At 42.3% G+C, this 20972-nt stretch overlaps 1 protein-coding gene across 5 annotated transcripts in view; it reads left to right on the top strand.

Annotated features, from left to right (window-relative positions):
• The window catches only part of sema6bb (sema domain, transmembrane domain (TM), and cytoplasmic domain, (semaphorin) 6Bb), a 148699-nt gene that overhangs the window by 91434 nt on the left and 36293 nt on the right, over positions 1–20972 (top strand). For all 5 annotated transcript variants that reach the window (XM_028588386.1, XM_028588385.1, XM_028588387.1 and 2 more), the window contains 8 exons: positions 6644–6742; positions 8203–8293; positions 8752–8871; positions 9435–9523; positions 10360–10577; positions 17895–18026; positions 18566–18715; positions 19975–20154. In XM_028588386.1, coding sequence (XP_028444187.1) covers positions 6644–6742; positions 8203–8293; positions 8752–8871; positions 9435–9523; positions 10360–10577; positions 17895–18026; positions 18566–18715; positions 19975–20154 — 1079 coding nt within the window. The remainder of the gene's footprint in view (positions 1–6643; positions 6743–8202; positions 8294–8751; positions 8872–9434; positions 9524–10359; positions 10578–17894; positions 18027–18565; positions 18716–19974; positions 20155–20972) is intronic.

Genomic DNA, 20972 nt, shown 5'->3' on the forward strand with positions numbered 1-20972 from the left:
CATTGTAATATCTTGGATTCATTTTGTCAAAAATGTAGCTTGATGAAGCTTGGCTTTATCATGAAATACTAAAATATAAACTGGATGTTATGATAACCAAATTATATGAATTTTGTATCATGATATCAATTACAGGGAGGTAATTGTATTCAAATCCATTAGATTTATACAGGTGTTGTTTTTGTGCCCCTGTTGCTATATTATCACGTTGGAGGTGAAACCGACTGAATAATTAACCAAAGAACAATCTTTTTCTGACTCTAACGCATGCATACACACATCATGGAGGTGTGATCACCAACCCTCATGTACATTATACAGTATATACTGTATGTTCACACATATTCATGATTTCAAGTGTTTTTTTCCTGCTCTTTCTTTGTTTCTCTCTCTCCTGCACATGCATGAAAACAATTAAGAAAGAAAATCACACCTAGCAGTCGAGCAGTCGTCTTCTGTGTGCCTTGTTCACCCTCTGTCCCCTCCCTTCCCCTCTTCCTCTCCTCCACTCCTGAAAATGACCTGTTCTGCTTGGAGGATGGTTGTGTCAGATGTGAGACATTATCCCACCTCATAATTGGTTTTGTAATTAAATGTTTCTGCTTGGTTGATCACAAAGGACATGGTATTCTCCCTAATTAGGCTGCAAATTCAATATCGTAATTCTTTTCGCCTTTTTTCTACTCCCGTGTTGACCAAGCGATTGTTGATGAAGGCAACAGTCGCCCTCGCTGTCACTCACTCTGCATATTCCTGTCATATTTTCCTTTGTCCTTTACTTTCCGCTGTCTCTTTATCTATCCTGTATTTGCCCTTTTCATGTTGTTCTCTGTCATCCCCCTCCCCTTCTTTCCCGCCGTCCCTTTCTCTTCTTATGAAAGCAAAAGAATGCAAGAGATAGAGGTTGAGACGTTCCCCAGAGGTGGCACTGTGCCAATCCATCAGGCCATGGCAGTGTGGCATGTACATGCAAACAAAGGCAATCCCATATAGAGCGCTTTTAAAGAGCGGTTGGGCATCGTTATAAGCAGCACTTAGTGAGATTGTTTGATCAATATTGCGTTGATCGTGCTCTCTGAGGAGCTTAGGGTTTTCAATCGTCCAACCCAAAGGCCTTTTCTGGGTCGGACAGTGAGAAGTTTCAGTTTCACAGCCTTTTTTGGCTCGCAAATTAATCCATTTCAGTGGATCCACTTTCATTCCTTGTAGTTGTGGCACTTTTTTTTTAATCTCAACAATGCTTCATATGTATGAGCCATCTTATTTCTCTGCCTTTGGGTCTGAGACATTGTGCAATGTCTATTATTACTACTACTACTACTACTACTACTACTACTACTACTACTACTGTGCACTAAAGCATTTGCTACTGTCTTTTGGAAGTTGCCCCAGACTTAAGACATTAAGGTTCAACCTTTATTGTATCTTTCACATCACAGCAGCCCATTTTTATATTCCCAAAGAATTTGTACGTTTGAGACTACCACCAAACTCTCGACACAATGCTGAAGTGCAAGAACGCCATAAACATCAAATATGGAGAAAAGAAGGCTCTGCACACTCAGTTTAGATGTAATGATAAAGTAGCCCAGTTTTTCATTACTTGACCTTTATCTCGGCATATGTTGCTTTCCAGATGTTTGTGCAGGATTTATGTCCCGTGAATTAATTCTGAAACTTAATTATCTTATTTTGGTTTCACAATGGCTTTCTGTATTGATTCATCCTCAGTTTTTGTGATATGCTGTAATTAATAGGCATACTACTTATTTACTACTTATTTGGACCTAGAGATCTACAGCTGTGAACTGCATTTCCGATGTGCACTTGCATGACAAGGCACATATTTGATGTCGGTATAAGCTTTTGTCAAAATTGCCTTGAAAAAGGTTTACCAACTAAAAAGTGGCTTTATCGTAAAACAGTTGCATAGGACATTAGTGTGCTGCTAAGCCTATTTTCTCGATATATTCCCAAAAAGCCTATATATATATATATATATATATATATATATATATATATATATATATTTTTTTTTTTTTTTTTTACAACATACATTATTATAACATGTATAAATCACATTGTGACATGTTGCCACCGTTTTCTCAGCAGGTTATCAGACAGAGAGCTGTCCAGGGGTGATTCAGGTTAAGTGTTGTGGTCAAGGATTGAGTGTGTGTGTGTGTGTGTGTGTGTGTGTGTGTGTGTGTGTGTGTGTGTGTGTGTGTGTGTGTGTGTGTGTGTGTGTGTGTGTGTGTTTCCACCAGGGAGTGGAGCTCAGCCGACCCCACGATCCGTAGGTCTTGCTGCAGGTCAGCTCTACCGCTGAGGCTGCCACATGGCTGACTGGCCTGAAAAAACTCTGGTTTTCTCGGTTTGCTCCAATCTGTCTCTCTTTCCTTCACTTTCTCCCAATGTCTGTCTCTTTCTTTTTTTGTCCTCCTATCTCTATTATCTCACTTTTCCTCCCTCTCTCCCTCCCTCCCTCCGTCCCTCTGGTGTCTGATGTTTGTTTGTGGCCTGTGGTGTGTTCAGTCAGAATTACCATCAAACTGAGAAGAAGGCTTGCTGAGGGACGCAGATTAGCTTTAACATGCTGAGTAAGACCGCAGCACTCAGAAACCGCACATTGCTGCTAATTTGGTACCGCTGTTAATTTATCCTCCGCCCACATGTGCACAAACATACACATTCCCTCTCTTCTTGTCATAGAGAGTCACTCGGTTTTCAGTCAAAATTGTGCATCGGGGATTTTTCTGGGAATGACAAGCCTGTTGTTAATGAGTGAAGAAAAGGCTTGCCAAACCTTTTTGAGTGTGTATTGTGTATACAGTATATGTGTGTGTGTGTGAGTGAGTGTGTGTGGGATAGTTCTGGCTCAATGGCGGCTCTTGGCAGAGCAATGCTCTCTTCTCCCTGGTCACTAACATCAGGGGACCAGCCAGGCATGTAATGGAAACTTTGGAGATTTAGAGGAGCAGCTTGCTAAATACAACCCCCTGATGCACTGCCTTAGATGGCTCCTATTGTAAGAACATTACCAAAGCAGGTCATCAACTTATTATATTTTATAAGGGTATGACACATGCTGTGGTTGCTCCTAAAGCAGGAAAATGAGCGGAAGATTTTACGACATATGCACCTGTTTTGTATTTTGGTGAGACCAAACAGGGGATTGCTGATTGTTGCCGGAGGTAAAACCCATGTTCGTTTAGGTTTTTGGATAAAGCCTCATCATTAAAACAAACATTGAACCCAGGCTAAAGCCAAATGAAAAAGGGTTGTTTATTGTCTCAGACTAAAGGTTGAGTTCCGGACAAGATAGATAGAAAGCAGATGCCGAATGTGGAGCCTCCTTGGTTTTAATGGTGTCTGACTGCTGTAGGTTGTTTTGAGCAGATGTGTTGTAGCAAGAGAGAACTTGTTGCAGATCCTCTGACTGCGTGTGTGTGATCACTTGCATTGTGTCAATAAAAAAATCTCTCTGCCTGTGCCGAGAATCCAAGAGGCGATGGATGCACTTGCTCGGTCAACATCTGCAGAGTAGAACTAGCCTGGCAAACATCTGACTTTCGAGCAAGAGACTGATTAAAAACGTTGTTGCCTGCGTAGCGTCTACTTTATTTAAAAGCAGATACACATATGCAAACTTGCTCGCAGACGCACATTGTACGCACACTTGTAAACTAACCATCTCCCCCCCCTTATCTTTTCACACTCTTTCTCGTCCTTTAAATTCCCCCTCCATTCACAACCACGTCCATATTTGCACTCAGGCGTGTGCTCCTGTGTAATTCATCTGTGCTGCAGATGAATTTTTCAGAGCCCAGGCAGCTCCGCCGCTGTCAGTAAGAGGAGGAGGAGGTGGAGGAAGAGGAAGAGAAGGGAGGAGGAGGGCTGCTGCAATCGTCTGGGTCTTGGGAAGGCTTGCCAGCCAGCACAGGTGGCGTTTTGTCTGGATTCTGCCCAGGGAGCGAGGGAGCAGAGAGAGGGGAGGAGGCAGAGGGGATAGGAAGGAGGCACCAGGACGTACAGCATTTGGATTTATATATAATTGTTCCATTCAGTAATTCAATAGCTGATCCTTTGTAATTGGTTTATTTCTTTAATGTGGAAACCATAGTAAAGCCCTAATCCAGCTGCATGAATTGGGCTTTGAATAAAGAAAGACCAATACCTGGAAGTGCCAAATTGCTTCCTGGAATAGATGAATAAGGGTTAATGAAAAGCATGTACACTATGCAGCAGGGGATGAATTGTGGATGTCTGTAAAGTACAAATGGCAATTCAAATTCAATAGTTGAAATGTTATGGAGGATCCGACCCTTGTTTTTTATACTGTAGTCATGTAATGTTTCATTTTCTGTGAACAAGCGCTGCCAAATGTGCACATTTGTGCAGTTGTTTTGGCTCTTCTGCGCGTTTACTCCCCTCTCGGAGAAGCTGGCAGTTGGACTGGGTTGTTATTAAGAGTGCTTCATCTGGCTTTGTGATTACAGCTCTGACCAAGCTGACAGACTGCAACCCCATCGACAAACAGCATGCAAATGATTCTCACACACGAGCATGCATCTGTGCTATGATCCAACAGATATGCACGCACACACCGATACATGCAAAGGGCACACAGGAACACACACTGTATATATGGGGGATTGACACACAAACACACACACACACATATACTGTCACAGTCGCTCTGCAATTTGTCACACACTGCTGTGCCATTAGAAACTTACACCTCACACTTGACAAACCCCCTGCACCCCAACACGCACACACTCCCGCTCTTTACACTCGCGCATGAAAACACTTCCTCCTTTCCTGTTTTTTTGCAGTTGAAAAACGAGAACCCAGCAGGGAGTGAAGTGCGAAGGTTGCGGGGTAGGAGGGTGGAGGGTGGAGCATCTGGAATAACACTCACCCGTCTCTCATATCACTGCTTTCGCTCTGATCTCTTCCACACGCTCACTCATGCACACTCACACACATACACGTACAGACTGTCATTTCACATACCCGCTATCACCACCCCTGCTTCTGCTCCAGCCCTACTTCTGTTTCCGATGAGATCAGTGAGGGTGCTGGTATTGAAGTAGACCCCATCTGGCGTGTGTGTGTGTGTGTGTGTGTGTGTGTGTGTGTGTGTGTGTGTGTGTGTGTGTGTGTGTGTGTGTGTGTGTGTGTGTGTGTGGCCGAAGTGGTGCCATCCTGGCTGGGACACTGGTAGTTTTGGGAGGGGGTTGTTGGCTGCTGTACACCAGTGATCTACACTACTTTACTGTACTTCGTCAATCAGTACACATGCGGGTGGTAGACTCGACCCTGCAAAGTCAAACTGCTGTCGGTACTTTTTGGCTTTTAAAGTCAAAGGTCATGTAAATTCCTGCACACGCCGATTCACTGTTGATAGATTCTGTGTTTGTTCATCATCATGTTACGTTTTTGTGGTGAAGCCCTTCAGACAGTGCTTCCCAACCTGGGATCAGGACCTCTGAGGGGAGATATAAGGAAGAACAAAAATATTTCTGTTAGCCGTACTGTACGTTGAATTTTTCTAATGTTTCTATAATTGTTTTTTTCTTCTTGTGAAATACTGAATACTTTTCCCTCTCTTTATACTGTGCAATCCTACAAATCAAACTAAAATAAATAAAATAACTCTTCATTTGAACTGCTCACAACAATTTCTTTTATCATTCTTGTCTTTTTTCTGTATTTTTAAATTGTATTTATGTTATAATAGTTATTTTGCATCTATATCTCAATCAGATGTTTAAACATACTATACTGTTCACATACATACACTAACAACTTAATGTAGCAAGCAAGCACTGAGTCTAAACTGTTAGTTAATTGTTAAAATAGTAAAAAAAAAAAGAATGGAAGCAGTGCTGTATTTCCAGTATTGTGTGATCAACACAGCAGTGTAAAAGTTACATGTTAAACGTGTTTAGTCATTTCTACCATAAACACACTGACACACTGTGCTTTTGTCGAGGCAGCAGTTTAACTTGAAAGTCATTTTTCTCCGTTTCACTACACCAACATTTATTACTTTTGGCACTGTGGGGCTAAAGCGACTATTAAGGCATGTGGTGCTTACACCACTTTTCATTTCAAAGAATAAGCATGGGAGGATTAAACTGTGACTTGGGTTTATTTAGTCATTAAGCTCGCTTCACGTAGTTTGACGCCTCACGGTGGAGAAATTAGCTTTAAATCTGTTGCTTGTTTTAAAATCCTGAGGCTGGTTTGGATTACCGTCTGTCAATCAATCACTGTGTGTGTGTGTGTGTGTGTGTGTGTGTGTGTGTGTGTGTGTGTGTGTGTGTGTGTGTGTGTGTGTGTGTGTGTGTGTGTGTGTGTGTGTGTGTGTGTGTGTGTGTGTGTGTGATGAGGGTAGACAGTTAAAGTCTCTGCAGGCTACGTTCAGATTGTATCAATATGATTGACAGCGTTAATGGTGTAATAATTCCACACATCAGGCAACTGAAAAGCTTCATTTCACAGAGCGGTTTGGATAATCAGTCCCTGAAAAATAAACTCAGTTTTTCCTCTTTTCACTCCATCATTTCGCCTATCTTCTCTGCACTTTTACCCCCCCTGCATTCTAAGCTCTCCCTCTTTTCCTTCCCTGCAGGATGAATGCCGTAATTTCATGAAGGTGCTGCTCAGCAGAGAAGGAGGCCTGTTTGTGTGTGGGACCAACGCCTTCAACCCACTGTGTGCCAACTACACTGTAAGTTAAACTGTGAGATGACGTCATGGTGACGTCAACACAATCAGTGCTCTGCCTCTTGAGGTGAAAACGTACAGCTCGATTAGAGTTGTTTGTTCAGCACTCAGTGCGGTGTTGACTTCCTCTCCGCTTATGTATCCTTCTGTCTGGCAGTTCCAGTGCCTTGTTTCCCTGAGATACAACAGTTGTTATTTCTCGGTGGTTAAATTTTGCGGTCTGCCGAGCTTGTTATCGTTGAGAGTCAGAGACGGATAATCAAGAAGAACACAAAGAGTGGAGAAGGGGAAGAGGATGGTATTCAGAGAGTAAGGGTGGAGACGTGACTTGATTTCTTTTGCTAGTTATTAAGAAAGCAAAGCAATTCCCCAGTTGGAGGCAGAAAGTAAGAGACTCCAGAGTTTAAGCTACAAGTGTTAATTGTTGACAGACCTGATTCAAACAATTAGCCGCAGTGTACTCTGAATATTTCCTCCACCCTGTCCAAAACATATTCGTCAGAGTGTGAAGTTTCGTATCCTGAATCCTCCACCATGCAGCCAGTATGTGCTCCACTTCCCGACCAATCCCTGTCTGGCTCAATTACAGTAACAATCTCAAACTTGTGGAAGAAAAACTACACATAAATATTAATAATCGCCTCGGCTGATTTCACATCATTCTGCAGGAATATTAAATGAGCGATGAAGGCAGTTGCGTTGGCGAAAGAGAAAGTGAGGGGGAGGGGGGGGGTGAAATCCTTTCACTATCAAAGGCTTTTTGAGATAAGTGTTATTTTCAGTCTCTCACATTTCAAACAAGCGCAACAGCGGAACACTGCGATGAACCTGGCCCATTATCTGTCAGCCACTAATGACATTCTACAACAGTGTGTAAAACACCTGTCTCTCCATGATAGGCTGCCTGTTTCTCTGGGGTCTAGTTAGCGATGCTAGCTGCTGTTTTATTTATAGCTGGTTTTTAATAAAACAACCTTTAAATGATTTCCTTTTCAGCTGTGGATGAGAATTATGCTGTGCTGCTGAAATTGTTTGCTTTTTGGCTACTTTTCAGGTGGATATGTTTGGCGATTGTGTAATAGAGGGAGAGAGATGCCGAAGATAGATTTCACTGTGTATTCATGTATGACTTTATGAGGGTGCATGGCACCCTGTGTGTCTGTATGTGTGTGTGTGTTTTATTTATGCATGAGAGGGTGACTCTTGTTGTTGCTGCTGTGCCTAATTGGCACCAGTGAATCATTAGTTTGCACTTAAGGTGACACTCCCTAATTGTCATTCCCTTTGTGGCTTGTTTTCATAATGCTTCTGTAGACACATTCATATTGTTTCGAGTTTACTGATTGATGCGTGCATCTGTGTGTGTGTGTGTGTGTGTGTGTGTGTGTGTGTGTGTGTGTGTGTGTGTGTGTGTGTGTGTGTGTGTGTGTGTGTGTGTGTGTGTGTGTGTGTGTGGTGTTCCAGGGAGACACTCTCGAGATGGTAGGAGACACGGTCAGCGGTATGGCGAGATGCCCCTACGACCCCAAACACGCCAATGTCGCTCTGTTTGCAGGTAAGACACTCTTTTAGTCTTTACTTCCTCAATCAGCACTGATGAATATTATTGAAAGTGCTACAGTACATACTGCAAGCTCAACAAAACGGAGCAATTGTAATTTTTCAATTGTATTCATCTGCTTTGTACACTCCACTATAATATAATCAGCAGGGTTCTGTGGCTGAAACTGTAGGGAGCCATTACTGTTCAGCCATCATCCCATTAACTGATAGGAGCTAGAAGTAAAAATGTTGGTGGTTTTTTTGCGTGGGAGTGCTGCAAAGTTGCTGCAATTATATTGTTAACCGGTCAGTCATGTTGTGTTTATGATGAGGACTTTCATAAAATGCTTTTGTTCACTCCAGCTGTATAGTTTGTGGTTATGCTGCTGCTTTGGCAGGCTGTCCAACTCACGTGTGTGTGCGTGTGTGTGTGTGTGTGTGTGTGTGTGTGTGTGTGTGTGTGTGTGTCAGAGGGGAATCTGTTTACAGCCACAGTGACAGACTTCCTGGCCATTGATGCGGTGATCTATCGTAGCCTTGGGGACAGCCTCGCTCTGCGCACTGTCAAGCACGACTCCAAGTGGTTCAGAGGTACCTACAGACATGTGTGCATCATAGTATGGTGGTTTGAGTGTGTGTCGGCATCACTTAGCAGGATGCAGGATCGATACATGTGTCAGTAGCAGAGGGCTGAGTCAGCAGCCTGACAACTCCATGTTCAGGTCACTGGACACAAAGCTGTCAAACGTACTGCTCCCGGACAGAAAATCCACATCACGGTCAAACCTAATGATGACAACAGGACATAAAAAAAAAATAAACTACACAATATCAGACACACAGGTTGTTGCCGGTCCCGGGTGTAATAGAGCCAAAATGCATAGCGTGAAACCGAGTTCTCGGAAACATCAGGGAGTCATAATGCGCTTATTGTTTGGTGTGAAATCCCCTTTCACCATGTAATGAAATTAAGCATGGCCTGTGCCTCTTTCTCACTGCCCTCATGTTACCTCGGTGTCATGGGAGTGAATGATGCATTTGCAAATGGAGACACTGTTTACTGTATGCTTTTTCTTGGTCCATATATATTACATAAAACCTTTTTCCCTTTCTTCTCACTCTCTCTCTCACCTTTTCTCTGTCTCGCAATACAGAGCCCTATTTTGTCAGCGCTGTGGAGTGGGGACCTCACATCTACTTCTTCTTCAGAGAGATAGCCATGGAGTTCAATTACCTGGAGAAGGTATAGAAGTCATTCTGATGAAAACATGTCCCTCTGAACTCTTGGTATTCACACTGAGGAGCTGCTGGTCCATTCAGAGCATATTTTGAAAGGACTGTGGATGTGAATGTGTGGTTAAAATGCAACACCATGAAAGCAGTTGCCGCTCAAATACATCCCTTCTGCTATTATTTGAATGTCAATATCGACTCTTTTCCAACAGCTACACTGACCTTTCATCCTCATACTTGTTTGTCTTCATATCTAATCCAACAAATCCCGGTCTGAGTAAACAATTCATGTCTGTATTAACCTGAGAAAATCCTTTTTTATAGCTTTATATATTCCCTGCCCTTACCAGAGCTGGGGGGGGTACATCTTTAAAAAATATCTTTATCAGGAGCTTCTCCTAATAAATTAGTAATTCACATTTAGGAAGAAGTGCTTGCACAAGGTCTCTGGCTTTGACATGTTTATGGAGAGCAGAGTAAATGGAGACTTAAACAGCATCACTGTTGTGTGCATGAGGGCGTTCAAAGAAGCAATTTTGAGATGCGCTGACATTTTTATGAGTAATTGATATTAGATTTGCCATTATAAAACAATGATGTGTCAAAACAGGGTTTCCACATTACAAATAGCATGCAAGTGACTCTTTAGAGATCACCCTGAATTTGAACTAAATATGCTGTTTAGAAGATGAAACCCAAAGCCTGCTCCCCAGCTAATGATTGGAGTGATATCTCATCTGTGCTTATACAGATACACCTGTCAATATGTTGCAAGTGTATTTTGCACAGTCATTTTCCACGGCTATATCCGCCCACATTTGCTTCTCTGGGCCTCACTACGTACAGGTGGTGGTGTCACGTGTGGCGCGGGTGTGCAAACGCGACCTGGGTGGGTCTCAGCGCGTCCTGGAGAAGCAGTGGACATCGTTCCTGAAGGCCCGTCTGAACTGCTCCGTCCCCGGTGATTCCCACTTCTACTTTAACCTGCTCCACTCCACCAGCCCCATCATCAGGATGCATGGCAGGGACATAATCCTGGGGGTGTTTTCCACACCAGCAAACAGGTACAACATATTAACATATACCTTTAAACAAGTACCAAGGAACACAAATATGTACTTCTCTGTTAGGTTTAGCAACGGTCTGTTATACAGAAATAGCAGACTGCAGAATGCCGTAATTGACCAATCAGAATCACTTAAATAACCAAGCCATGTAATGAATCAGGATATATTTTTGTATTCAAATTGTAATTTCTCTTTTTTCAATTTGCTAATCCTCAAATTAACAGTACTTCTACTTATTATTGCTCCATGATCTTTCTACGTCGTACCCCAAAGCAAGTGCAAACCCTGGTTGGCAATCACTCCTCCATATCGATAATCAACCGGTCCGCCTACAAATAAGCTTAATTTGTGTATATCTGTGGTCCCTCTTTTCCACCAGGCGTGTCTGCGCTGCATTCCGGAGGTGCTGGGACCCCCGTGAGCAATTGCTGCTATTCAAGTCAATGCTTGATATTACACCAGCTACGCCACAGAGCATGCGTGAAGCGGCTCTCCGCTAAAGATATGCGCCTTTTTCTTGTTCTGACAGCCGGGCATTAAGTGAAACAGCGAGACTATCCAGTCAATTTACCAAAACCCCCCCAATATCTTTTATGTCTCCTTTACAAGACTACGGAAAATGAGAGATTCATCTTGGAGGTTGAAAAACGTAATAGACATCACAGATGCATGATTTTAGATTTTTTTAAGGACAACACCAGAAAAGAGAAGGCGTGGAGTTTAACAGCAGTGCTTGGAGTGGAAGGCAGGGACTTGCTTAATAAACACGTGATTGTTCTGTAAAGTACTTGAAGAGACAATAAAAATCTGCGAGTCGGGCAGGCAAGATGCTGTGCTTCTGAGACGTTCCCGGCGTGGTACGGTGCGTGGCGGAGGACGGAAGAAAGCCCGAAACGCTGCACAGACACGCCTGGTGGAGAGCTTTTTTGTCTTTACACGGCTGGTGGAGAATCGGAGTGACTCTGAGGGCTTAAGTGGAGGGATTTCAATCCAAGTCTTCTCTGGAAAGAGAAAAAGGGCATTCAATCAGAGTCTTTTATAAGAAATACACAGACATAGAAACACATCTTGACATACTTCCCTTGAAGAATACTTCCCGTGATAGAAAACCAGTGTGAAGCAGCACTCGCACTGCTCACCTTGAAAATGTAGGACCACCACAGTTGTTCCTTCACCTATGAAGTTGGAAAGAGCAAGGCTTCTTACAGGCCAATCAAAGCTCCAGAGAAATGAAAGAGGCTGTGTGGAGGTACAAAGGTCAAGATTGTGGGGTACAGAGTAATTTAAGGCACATGGCATACTTTCATTCAGGACAAAAGGGTGATTTGTTGAAATATGAGAGGAGAGATGCTGCCTGGTAAATGGGGGGTTATTGGAGCCTGTAGGTATTTGCAGAGTCAGAGACAATACAAACAGCAAACCAGATTGAATGAACAACACAGAGAAAGGAGAAATGGGACAAAAATATTGATGTGAGCCGCACATAACATTAAACGTTGGATCCTTTAAAGGTCCCATGACATGGTGCTCTTTGGATGCTTTTATATAGACTTTAGTGGTCCCCTAATACTGTATCTGAAGTCTCTTTCCCGAAATTCAGCCTTGGTGCAGAATTACAGCCACTAGAGCCAGTCCCACAATGAGCTTTCCTTAGTATGGTTGATTTCTGTGTCTGTAGCTATTGAGGAGGAGGAGAGAGGGGGGGGGCAAGGTGGAGGGTGGGGATGTGGCCTTGACCAACTGCCACTTTGCTCGTTTGAAAGCCATGATGTCTCTCTCTCATGGGTGGGCCAAATTCTCTGGGCGGGCAAATCAGAGAAAGGGGAGGTAATCTTGCTCCTTATGACCTCATAAGGAGAAGATTCCAGATTGGCCCATCTGAGCTTTAATTTTCTCAAAGGCAGAGCAGGATACCCGGGGCTCGGTTTACATCTATCGCCATTTGTAGCCACTGGGGGACCATAGGCAGGCTGGGGGAACTCATATTAATGTTAAAACCTCATAAAGTGAAATTTTCATGCCATGGGACCTTTAAATGCAGGAAATATACATTTGTATCTATATTAGAGAGTAACTAATGTTCTGAAGTGATCTAGTGTTGAGTCTTACATTTTCCTAAAACAACTAAGAACACTGCCACAGTGGATCTCATCCCACTCAATTCCCCCTTCTGCAAGTGCAAATAAATGTCTCTTCTCAGATACAGTTAGAGTAATCTACTAATTGTGCTTTGTTGAAATGTTCAATGAGGGAGATAAATTTACATGTTAACAAGAACATTGTAGTGTGCATGTTTATGGGAACCTTCATGCATCCTCCAAGTTTCACAGGATAAACATACTCTTTAAAATAAGGTATTGCTTCTGCATTTTGCTGTTTAAGTGACTAAAATCACTAAAAAAATGTCCAGTATACTTTCTCTGTAATGGCTACTTTACACTATCTAACTGGCTCTGACACCACTTACTGTGTCGGGTAGTGCAAGGCATTGAAGCAAACATATAGAAACTTTTACCTTCACTCTGGTCTGGAATCAATACAGTGCCTCACTTAAAACCATCTTAGCTATCACCTGTCAGTGGTTGCAGGATAATATCTAAAAAATATTTAGGATATAAGACAAGACGTGTCTTAAAGCAGTGTGCTCCCAGTAAGAGACAGGAGAGAAAGAGGAGAAGAGGGACAATCGGAGAGTAAATGCGACCGGAAAGAAGACCGAGACGAGAATGAAGAGGGAGACGGTGAACAAGAGGGGGAGAGATGGATAAAAAAATCTCAAGGACGAGGAAGTCAATAATGGACAACACGTTTATCCCCTCTCTCTCTCTCTCTCTCTCTCTCTCTCTCTCTCTCTCTCTCTCTCTGAGATCTAAAACTGTTTCATCAGCTGCATCTTATCTGTGTGTTTGGAAGGACTACGCTGCGAGAGGGGGCCACTGCCTGCAGAGACAGATGAATGCTACACACGCACGCACACGCACGCACGCACGCACACACACACACACACACACACACACACTCCCACTCTCATACACAAACACACACGTGCACAAACACCCTTACAATGGTTCCCAGATAACAGCATTTGCAGCATGCCACCAAGGAGAACCAGCTGAACACACACACCCCCGCTCGGGTAAACGGCTACTGGGTCCTATTTTAAATAACTGCCAGCCGAGAGAGAGAGAGAGAGAGAGAGAGAGAGAGAGAGAGAGAGAGAGGTTTAGATGGATGGATAAGAAGACGCTTGATGGAGAAAAATGAACACAAAGAGACCGAGAGAATGTGTTAGGTGAGCTGCAAAACTCCCACTGGCCCCGTGTGGCCCACTGCGTCGGACTGACTAAGTGCTTGCCAGACAAATTGCTTTCACTGGCAGCGTGCAGTGAAAACAGCATGAAGAAGGACCTGGGAGTGAAGGAATAGCTATTATTTCCTGTCATTTGGCCCTGGGCAGCATACAGTATATGGGACTGTAGTATGGGAATAACTGGATGAAGTCGAGGTTTAACTGGGCCCTCTCGGAGTCTCTCTGAAGTTACTCATCTCCTTCTGTGCCCACATACTCCAAGGATCATTTTACAGCCACAAACCAGCTTCTCAAACGTTATGAAGTTGCATTTTTGCGAGATCCTTCAGTCTCTACTTTATATTAGTATAAAGTATAAAATCGCATCCAGTTGTCGATTCCTTTTGCGCATCCACCTCTGAAGCCCTAGGCCCTTCCTCTCGAAGAGGGATGAAAGAAAGAAGAGCTCAGATTTCCTTCTGAGCATCTCCTGCACTTACTCTCCTAATGCTCAAGAGGTCAAGGAGGTGTAGGGAGCAACAGCAAACTCAAAAAATATGAGACCATTGGGGAGAAGAATAGAAAAGAAAGTACATTTTGCTTTATTTAGCAGCTCGAATAAGTGTGCATATGTTGACAGAACAGCAGCAAGATGTCAAATGGAAGGCTTACTGTCATCATGCTGCTCTGGACTGGCAGTGAAAAACAAACAATTCTCATTATTTCTTAGCTATTGTTTTGGCAGCTGAAAATGTCTATTGCTGCTGGAGCAGACTGACGTGGGCTCATTAGGCTTAATGGAGCCACGCAGGAATGCAAGGAAAACATCCCATGCAAAGTGAAGTAAATCTAGTGCATCCTGAGAGTGGGAGGCCATGTTTGGTTTTGGTTGTAAAGAATCCCATGTGAAGGGGTCAGACAGCAGGATGTCCCTCTGGGAAAACACGGCAGCGGAGGGGATATGAGGAGGACAAGGAGCAGGAGGAGAACAGGTTTACTGTGCCAGGAGGAGTGTGACACAAGGGAGGAAGCACAGATGTGCAAGCTAGTCCCCCCCAGGCCTGCACAGGTAGAGAAGGCAGGGTCATGCATACAGTAGTTAGGTATCTTGCTCAGGCTTGAGAAATGGGTATGGGAAAGGAACACCATGTGTAGTTGACAGCAGAGCCATGTCACAATGAAAATACAGAGTTGTTACAGAGGTGTTCACTATAGTCCACATGAGGCTGAACAGTCACAATAGGGAGAGAAGAGAATACCCACTGGGACCTGATGTGGAAAGGTCAAGGAAATGAAATGAAAAATTAGGTTGCTTAAATGGGAAAAAGAATGAGAACAGTTGGGAGGTTTGTGGTAGAATAAATGAAAGAAAAAGGATGACTGAATAATATTAGAAATGAAGATAAAGGGTAGAAGTTCAGGAGGTGTAGAGAAAAGAGTCTCATATTTAAGGTTTTAATATAAAACCTTTCATGATTTTGATCATAGTTTAGATCTGTACTATATTTTGTACATTGGTCTGTTCTAAAGGGCTACCACATGATTGGTCAGAAATACCTGGTAACAATCCTCTCATCTAACTCTTGTCAAGAAAACAAATGAGCCTACTTCCCAAAATGTCAAACGATTCCTTTAAAATGCCGGTGGAGCCTTGTTCTACTGAACAACAAAAAACTACATTTTGGGTAGTTTGGAGTAAAGGTCATTAGTTTAGTGCAAGGCCACACCCATTGCTAAGTTTATTCCATCATCGCGGCCAAACTGTTTATCTGATTTGGGCAGAGTAATATAGTTTATCTGAAACCCCTCTGGATTCATACTAAGTAAGCTGGAAATCAAGTCAAGTCAATCAATGAAGTTAACAAACTCAAAAGCCTTGAAAATGATTTAAAAACATATACTTACTGTAAAAAAAAAAAGTTTGTACTTTAAGAGAATTGGATTTCTTAACCTTTAAATTGAAAAACATTTGAACAAAAATGATACAGCCCCCAAGGGGTTAAGTGATATCATATTTCACAAGGTCTTTATTTTTCTTTAATTTATGAGTGTACAACATTTAAAGTATCTACAATTCCTCAGAGTTAAACCCCTAATTAAAGGATTGACATTGAAACTTCCCCTGACTCCCACCTTCTCCTCTTTCTTGTCTACCCATACGAGGCTTCATGTGTCTGTGAGGACCGTGTTATTCCAAGCTGTCAGAGAGCTTGTTAAACAGTGAGGAAGTACTTTAGACTCCGCAGCAGTCCTCCCAAACGGACACCCTATGCATCTTGCCTGGACAGCCTGTCACTCAACCCAAGTCAAGGAAAGAGTGAAGGACGGACAAATGCCGATGGACAGAGAGAGATAGAGAGAGGGGCAGGCACAATTTGAAAGTAAACAAAGTAAAATAAGTCTCAAGTGTGCAAGGCGACTGAGAAAATTATTTAAAATGATTTTTGCACAAGAAAACAACACACGTGGACTCATGGAGTAAAAGCAGGAGAGACTACTACAGAGTGAAAATAAGAATAATTAAGAGAATTCTGAGAGAAAAACAGCCCGGGGCCTTTTGGCTTACTTCTGCTAGACACAAAGCCCTACACAGGGCAAACCCAGTGACCTGCAGCGAGAGAGAAAGGTGGGGTGCAAGCGGAGGGAATGGTGGGATAAGGTAGAGAAAGGAAGCCAGGCTGGCACCAGTGCAGACCTGGCAAACATGTCACACATAACATCTGGTGCCGCCGGTCCTGAGAGAGACACCATATCGTCCACAGACACGCCTGCAGCTCCCCCACGCTGGCCGGGGTTGAGTCACATCCCTGCCTATGAATGATAAGTGCTGAGGGAGACGGCATGACCTGATCAAATGGCACATCAGGAGAGCACGGCTCCCTGCTGCAACCGAAATCCAGCCTTTGGGCACTGCCTTTCCAAACAAACCCTTCTGTGGCTTTCAAAGGGGCACTCAACAGAAACACCGCTCAGAATTACGAGGGCAGGCTCTGCACAGGCCCTCAAATCACCAGTTGGACGTTTATATTTTAAGAAAGAAAAGAGAGAAAGAAGGCTGGAAACAGATGGGGTATGTGTGGGATTTTTGTGGCAGCAGGTTGCAGGTGACTCAGTCTCTCAGGCTTTTTTCAATGCGTGTGTATCGCTAAGGTATTAGCACTTAGTTACTAGTTCTCACACCACGCACACCATTAGTCATTGACGAGGACACATTCAGAGCAGAGAGTTAAGTCTCAGAGCATGAAGCATGGGATGTGTTTTTAAAACTCATTCCTTATCTCACCCTGACACTGTTCTTTATTTCTCTGTCTCTGTAGTGCTTCCTCTAGCCAAAAACACAAAAATGTAACATCAGGCTCGATGAAAAGATAGTGTAACTTTGTGAATCTTTTTGTTGGTTGTATGTGTGTGGGCTATGGACACTTCTTAAGCAGATGTTCTGTTCCCTGTTGGGTAAGTAGTTAAACCCCCCCCTTCCTCTTTTAGGAAAGGCAAAATATTCAGTGACTCATTTCCTATTTCGTTTTATATTCCACAAATTCCAGCCAAGACCTTTTCATGTGTTTAATCTAGCCATTGCATCCGCTGCATATCTATTCTTTGCCCACGGAGTTCACAATGTCTGTGATATTCAAGTCTTTCTTTCCGTCTCAGTGACAATTTTCGTTGTGTTCAAGTTTTGAACGTCAAAATATGAACAGCCCAAATCCAATTTGTCATCTTCGCTGGAAGCCTGTTCCTTTGCTCGCACTAACAATCGACTTTCTACATTTGAAATTCTTTCCTTTCTCCTTGTCTATTTTTCAGTATTATCTACCTTGTTCTTTTTTTTATCCCAACATTTATTCTTTCTGCACCCCTGTCAGAAAGTAAAGCCCACTTGAAACAGGACTGACTGTCATTTTATGTCAGTTCAAAGTGTTTTATCAATTGACCGTCTCTGTCTCAATCTACCTCTCTCTCACCTCTCTACCTCTGTCTCACCTCTCTACCTCTGTCTCACCTCTCTACCTCTGTCTCCATAGTATTCCAGGTTCGGCAGTGTGTGCCTTCGACATGGAGCAGCTGGCTGGGGTGTTTGAAGGGAGGTTCAAGGAGCAGAAATCACCCGAGTCTATTTGGACGCCTGTTCCAGATGAAGTCATCCCGAAGCCAAGGTGCAGATGGCTGTAATCAATTTATGCACCTGTGTTCATGCTGTTATCAGGAAGAAAACTGTATTATGAACCACCTGTATTCAATTCCGTCATAATATTGTTCTATAAAGGTGTGTTTTGCAGGTTGCATGTTTGATTTCAGTTACAAGGTGAAACAAGTTGATTATACACCCATGTAATGGAGAATGCAGGAAGATGCTGCGCATGATATTACAGCCTGTAAGAAGTTCAGTATGAAAGTCATGTGGAAGTAGGAAATTCATTTTTCACAAGGACACAAATTGTTCTCTGCCAATGTAAAGGCATGCCTTGACCTATTGCAACTATCCCATCACTTGCCAGATGTTTCAAATAAGAGGTTCTTTTGACTAAATCAAATCAGTGTCTTGTTGAAAAAGTGCTATATGTCTGAATGTGAGACAATCAGACAGTCTAGACTGCTTAATTATATAACTATATATCTATGCCCAGGCCTTAAGTAGTCATAAAAGAGCCTCTGTGCCGTCTACTGAACAAGTGCTGTAACTTGTTGTCCTCAGACCCGGTGGCTGTGCCGTTCAAGGTTCCAGGTTTAATTCCTCAAACGCGTTCCCTGATGAGATGCTCAACTTCGTCAAGACCCACCCTCTGATGGATGAAGCCGTCCCATCACTCGGACAAAGACCCTGGATTGTCAGAACCATGGTCAGGTGAGACTGAGCTCAGATAGGCAGTCAGACACCAAACCCTGTCTCCTGGTTATTATGTTTGGAGACATTTTTAACTAAAATAACTGACAAGTTGCAAAATGTTGCTATGAAATGTATTTGCAAAACTACATCTATCATCTTTTGTTACACAATACAATATTAAACTCACATATAATAAAGGTTTCATTGTTATTTTTTGATTGCTTAATGTTCAGGAAAGAATGCAGTCTTGATTAATTATTGAAAAAGTCAAAAGTGACTTGAAGCGTGAGCAGTATTTACATTATAAACTTTTAACAGAAACCATACTCATATCCTAACTTTGATGCTTTGTATGCCAACCATCCACCCTGACCACCTCCATATGACTTCCATTCAGCTTTAAAACTTTACATTTCCTGCACACAAAAATGTTACAATTGAACATAATCCAGGCAGCAATTAAATTGCCATCAAGACATATTTGGAAAAACAAATTAGTAGTATACAACCATAATTTCTATACAAAAAAGAGCTTTACCTACCAAACAATGCATGCTGGGAAGTCTGCTAATTATGTTTTAGAAACTTAATTGGATGAGTGGATGGAACACTGAGCAGTACTGAGTTTATTCAACTCATCCTTTCAAGTCAATGTATTAGTTATGAAATTGTCTGAAAATAATAAATAAGTTGACTTGAAATTAATCAAACTTATATATTTATATTAACTTTAAGATCAAATGTAAGTTGATCCCGCTAAACCCCTGTTTGATGTTTTACAGTGTAGCAGACAGGGTTGCAGACATACACAGATATATGTAAGCAACCGCACACATGGTCTGTCTGTCTGTGGATTCCTTCTGTTGAGCAGCTTCTTAAACAAACAGCACAACATGGCTTCTATTCTCGTATACTGGCTCATACACACAGGACTGTGTGTAGTTCAGCATCACTCTGCTATTGTTCCAAGCCCATTTACTTGACTGATATTATTAATGACTGAATGTCTGCCATAATTAGTTTATTATGCAAATTTGATGAGCAGTTTCTTCTCTGTGGAATTCATTTCATTTTGCAGTGACTCAAGAGAAAATGGCATATTATGATTTAAATTCACAAGAGTCTGTCTTTTACACCTAAACCAATCAGTTGTAATGCACTTAAATCATAAATTTGCCTCTCGGAGCTACTTGATCATGCTTTTATCTTTTATGGAAGCAAAGTCCCAAATATGTCACACAGCTCTGTAGCATTAATGCAGTGCTTTGTCTCTCCAGGTACCAGCTGAATAAGATGGTGGTGGATACAGAAGCTGGGCCTTATAGAAACCAAACCGTCCTGTTTCTCGGGTCAAGCAGAGGGACCATCCTCAAGTTCCTCATCATGCCCAACCAGGACAACACCGTCACCAACAGCAACATCTTCCTGGAGGAACTGGAGGGATTCAACCCCGATAAGTAAGACGTTAATGCTCATAGAAAGGAAATAGATGTTTATATTATATGTACTATTAAGGTAATCATCATAACCTTTATTTAAGGATCTCGGAAATCATTGAGGTTTCCCTCATTTTCAATGTTGCTGAGATACAAGACACGTAAAACATAAAGCACAAAACAAGTAAATTATACTCAATGAAAACAAGTATACACAGAAGTGAAGTGATCTGAAATTACAATCTTAAAACGTGCAGGGGTAGGTGAACATTGAAGCTGGTTCCATGCTTTTGGTGCATAGAAACTAAAAGCAGATTTACCAAACTCAGAGTTAACCTGTGCGACATGAAGCATTTGGCAATGTGTTGAGCGAGTTTGGTAAGGTCCTGTGATCCACTTAAGCATAGATGCTATATATGGTGGTGACAGTCCACGAGAGTTTTATGGATGATAAGACACATATGTGTTTCACGCCTTTGTGTAATAATAGAAAGTAAATAGTTTGACATTTTTGGAAATATGCTTTCTTGCTGAGAGTTAGATGAGAAGGTTGATACCACTCTCATTTCTGTAGGTTAAATACGAAGCTACAGCCAGTTAGCTTAGCTTAGCACTGGAAACAGGGTGAAACAGCTAGCCTGGCTCTGTCCAAAGGTAACAAATCCATCTACCAGCACATTTAAAGCTCATCAACACAAATCCATAGTAGTTTGTTTAATCTGTAAGAAAAAACAATGTCTAAATTATTTTCAGTAACTTAAGTTCTTAGCTTTAGCTGATTTTTTTTTTGTACCATTGTTTATAACCAGGCTAGCTCTTTCCCCCTGTTTCCAGTCTTT

This window comes from Perca flavescens, chromosome 9 (assembly GCF_004354835.1).
Source record: "Perca flavescens isolate YP-PL-M2 chromosome 9, PFLA_1.0, whole genome shotgun sequence".
Classification (NCBI taxonomy): Eukaryota; Metazoa; Chordata; class Actinopteri; order Perciformes; family Percidae; genus Perca; species Perca flavescens.